Source organism: Colobus angolensis, unplaced genomic scaffold, assembly GCF_000951035.1.
Source record: "Colobus angolensis palliatus isolate OR3802 unplaced genomic scaffold, Cang.pa_1.0 Scaffold267, whole genome shotgun sequence".
Classification (NCBI taxonomy): Eukaryota; Metazoa; Chordata; class Mammalia; order Primates; family Cercopithecidae; genus Colobus; species Colobus angolensis.
Window position 1 is genome coordinate 988,105 of NW_012115899.1, and position 3,946 is coordinate 992,050.

Consider the following 3,946-nt stretch of genomic DNA (forward strand, 5'->3'; position numbering starts at 1 on the left):
CCATCCATCCATCCATCCATCCATCCATCCATCCATCCATCCATCCATCCATCCTTCCATCTATCCATCCATCCATCCATCCTTCCATCCATCCATCCATCCATCCATCCATCCATCCATCCATCCATCCACCCATCTATCCATCCATCCATCCATCCATCCATCCAATGAATCAACACATATAATCTGAACACCTTCTGTATATGTGTGGCCCTGGAGGAGGTGACAGGGATGGGACGAATTTGCCGTCTTTGAGTTCACAGCCTGATCGGGGACATAGCATGGGCATAAACATCAAGAATTGATGATAGACCAAAAAAGACCCTAAGCTGGGTTCAGATCAGTGTTCAGAGGAAGGGGGTGACTTTTATCTGGGGACAGGGAATGGTAGAGATGCTTGAAGGCAGAGATGGCACTTACTCTGGTGGGGTAGGATTGGGCACGAGGACAATGAAGACAAAGTCATTACAGGGTGGGTACGGGGAACAGCATGAGCAAAGGCCCGGGGGCTGGATGCTAGGCTGGATTTGGGCAGTGGAAGGTGGCTGTAGTGATAGTACCGCTTTGCAGGTTCTGGGGTGAGGATGGGGTCAGGAGTGAGGGAGGTGAGAAGATTGGAGGGAGCGTTCACCTTCACCGTGGAGGTGCCTACGCCCCCAGGCACAGGTCCCCTTTCAGATCCGCCACCTGGACTCTAGCCCGGCCTTTGCACATTCAGCCCTCACTGAGTCTTGGTCCTGGGGAAGCACCCCCTGCTCAGCTCCCCGGTGAGGGTCATGCAGAGGCTCAGCTCCCCGGTGAGGGTCATGCAGAGGCGGAGCTCCCCGGTGAGGGTCATGCAGAGGGTGCAGTTTTTCTTTCCTTCCTGGCCTTAGGGCATTGCCATCTTCCTGCTGAGACCCTCGGATCTGCAGTCCATCCTCTCGGATGCCTGGTTTCACTTTGTCTTGTAAGTAGGTCTGGCCCCTTGGTTATCGCCTCAACAGGCAGAGTTGACGTCCTGTATGGCAGCTGCCACGTCCCCCTTGAACAACCAGCCTGCCGTGCCACCGTGTCCCAGTCACTCTGCCATGGTTACACGCCAGGGGTCTCCTGTCTTCCTCCCAGCAGGAGACACGTAGATGCCCATGGAGAGGGTCAGAAAACTTCAGGGCTGCCGGGTGCAGTGGCTCATGCCTGTAATTCCAGCAGTCTGGGAGGCTGAGGTGGTGATGATGGCCGACTCCACCTGTCACAGAGCCCCAAGCAGAAGGCAGCATGGAGTGGAGAAGGCAGGAACAGGCTTAGCAGTCCTGTTTACAGATTTTTTTTTTTTTTAATTAATTGAGATGGAGTTTCACTTTTGTTGCCCAGGCTGTAGTGCAATGGCGTGACCTCAGCTCACTGCAACCTCCACCTCCCGGGTTCAAGCCATTCTCCTGCCTCAGCCTCCCAAGTAGCTGGGATTACAGATGTGCGCCACCACGCCTGGCTACTTTTTATGTTTTTAGTAGCGACGGGGTTTCGCCATGTTGGTCAGGCTGGTCTTGAACTCCTGACCTCAAGTGATCTGCCCACCCTGGCCTCCCGGAGTGCTGGGATTCCAGGCATGAGCTCCCACGCTGGCCTCTTCTGCTTCTTATTTGTTTTGTTAGTGTGGAGGGAGACATTCTTCCTCATTTCAGTCTAAAATGCAATTGATGAATCCGATGGTTTCTTTTACAACCGTGCCTATGTTGTGACTTTGGTTAGCTATTTTATAATTTTGGAAACTGCTGATGTTATAAGACAGTGTTTTTATCCCGATGTCTGCATATGACTGTGTAGGAGTAGATTTTGATTTTGTATGTTTGCAATATATTGTACTTAAACACATTTTAACCATGGGCCGGGCATGATAGCTCGTGCTTGTAATCCCAGCACTTTGGGAGGCCAAGGTGGGTGGATTATCTGAGGTCAGGAGTTGAAAACCAGCCTGGTGAAACTCCCTCTCTCTACAAAAAATACAAAAATTAGCCAGATGTGGTGGCATGTACCTGTAATCCCAGCTACTCGGGAGGCTGAGGCAGGAGAATTGCTTGAACCCGGGAGGCGGAGGCTGCAGTGAGCCGAGATCGTGCCACTGCACTCCAGCCTGGGCGACAGAGCGACACTATGTCTCAAAAAAAACCCCAAAAACCAAAAAACAAAAACAAACAACACTTAATTGTGGTAGAATACACGTAACATAAAAGTTAGCATTATAACCGTTTTTTAAGCTTACAAATTAATACTTTGAAGTACATTCACGTTGTTGGGCAGTCTTCAGACTTGTTTTTGTCCTGTAAAACCAAAACTCCATACCCATTAAACAACAGCCCCTATTCCTCTCCTTTCCTGGCCCCCTGTAACCACCATTCTTCCTTCTTTCCCTGTGAATTGGACTATTTCAGGTACCTCATATGTGGAGTCATATAGTGGAGTCATCTAGCTTATTTCACTTAGCATATATCATACTTTAAAAAGATTTAATGCCAGGCGCGGTGGCTCACGCCTGTAATCCCAGCACTTTGGGAGGCCGAGGTAGGCGGATCACCTGAGGTCAGAAGTTCGAGACCAGCCTGGCCAACATGGTGAAACCCCCGTCTCTACTAAAAATACAAAAATGAGCCGGATGTGGTGGTGCATGCCTGTAATTCCAGCTACTAGGGAGGCTGAGGCAGGAGAATCGCTTGAGCCTGAGAGGCAGAGGTTGCAGTGAGCAGAGATCGTGCCACTGCACTCCAGCCTGGGTGACACAGCAAGACTCTGTCTCTGCCTGCAGCCCCCCCGCCCAAAAAAAAACACCACAATTTAAAAAGTAGGGTTTGGGGCACTTTTGTTATAATTGGCTTATAAGTATAGATATTGGCAGTTTTTGTCATTTTGGTTAAAAATGCAATCATTTACCACATCTTTGGTCTACTCCAGTAGTTCTCAAATCAACATGGGAATCAGAAGTTTTGTGGGTGATTTAGATTATTTTTCTATATTTTTTTTTTTGTAGAGACAAGGTCTCACTATGTTGCTCAGGCTGGTCCTGAACTCCTGGCCTGAAGCACTTCTCCTACCTCGGCCTCCCAAAGTGTTGGAATTACAGGCGTGAGCCACTACGCCAGGCCCGTGCGGGTAATTTAAAAAAATATGGCCTCCGGGGCAGCACCCTAGAATCTTCTGTGGCCCTGTGGATGTGTCTTTTTAAGTCCCCACCAGTTGCAATCAGCTTGCCACGGGCTGTGACTGGCATCTGGTGCTGTCTCTACACGCTGAATTCTATGGTAGCCAAATGGATCTGAGGCAGCCTGATTCCAGTCTCTTCAGCATCCATCACCGGGGTGACTGCTTAGGGGGTTTAAGGGAGATTTGGGGGGATTTGCATATCTTTGCCCTGATGCTGAGAAGTAAGTAAGGCCCGTGTTTCCTGTGTCTCCTGAACAGTTTTATCCAAGCTGTGCTTGTGATACTGTCTGTCTTCTTGTACTTGTTTGCCTACAAAGAGTACCTCGCCTGCCTCGTGCTGGCCATGGCCCTGGGCTGGGCGAACATGCTCTACTACACGAGGGGGTTCCAGTCCATGGGCATGTACAGCGTCATGATCCAGAAGGTGCGTTGGGAGCTGTGCCGGCGGGAGGGCCCTTTTTTAGATGGGGAAACTGAGATCTGGAGAGGAAGAGGGGTTTACCAAGGGGCAGGTCACTGCCCTTTCTCCCGAATGCCATGCGCTCCCTTTGCTTTCGGTCAGGCTTTACGTGTCCAGACCTTAAATCCTCCAGGCTTGTGGGGCACTGGGGAGGGGTACACTTCGTGGAGGAATGTTCTCACCCATGGGCAGTGGCATGCTGGTAAACATTTAACAACCGCTCTGTGTGTGTGTGTGTGTGTGTGTGTGTTGTGTGTGTATGTGTGTGTGTCCAAGTCTTAGAATAATTTGTTGCTTTTTTTTTTTTTA

At 50.0% G+C, this 3,946-nt stretch overlaps 1 protein-coding gene across 1 annotated transcript in view; it reads left to right on the forward strand.

Moving 5' to 3' along the window:
- The window catches only part of TRPV3 (transient receptor potential cation channel, subfamily V, member 3), a 53,092-nt gene that overhangs the window by 35,108 nt on the left and 14,038 nt on the right, over nucleotides 1–3,946 (forward strand). The window contains exons 11-12 of the mRNA XM_011947510.1: nucleotides 876–949; nucleotides 3,436–3,601. Of these exons, the coding sequence (XP_011802900.1) occupies nucleotides 876–949; nucleotides 3,436–3,601 (240 nt within the window). The remainder of the gene's footprint in view (nucleotides 1–875; nucleotides 950–3,435; nucleotides 3,602–3,946) is intronic.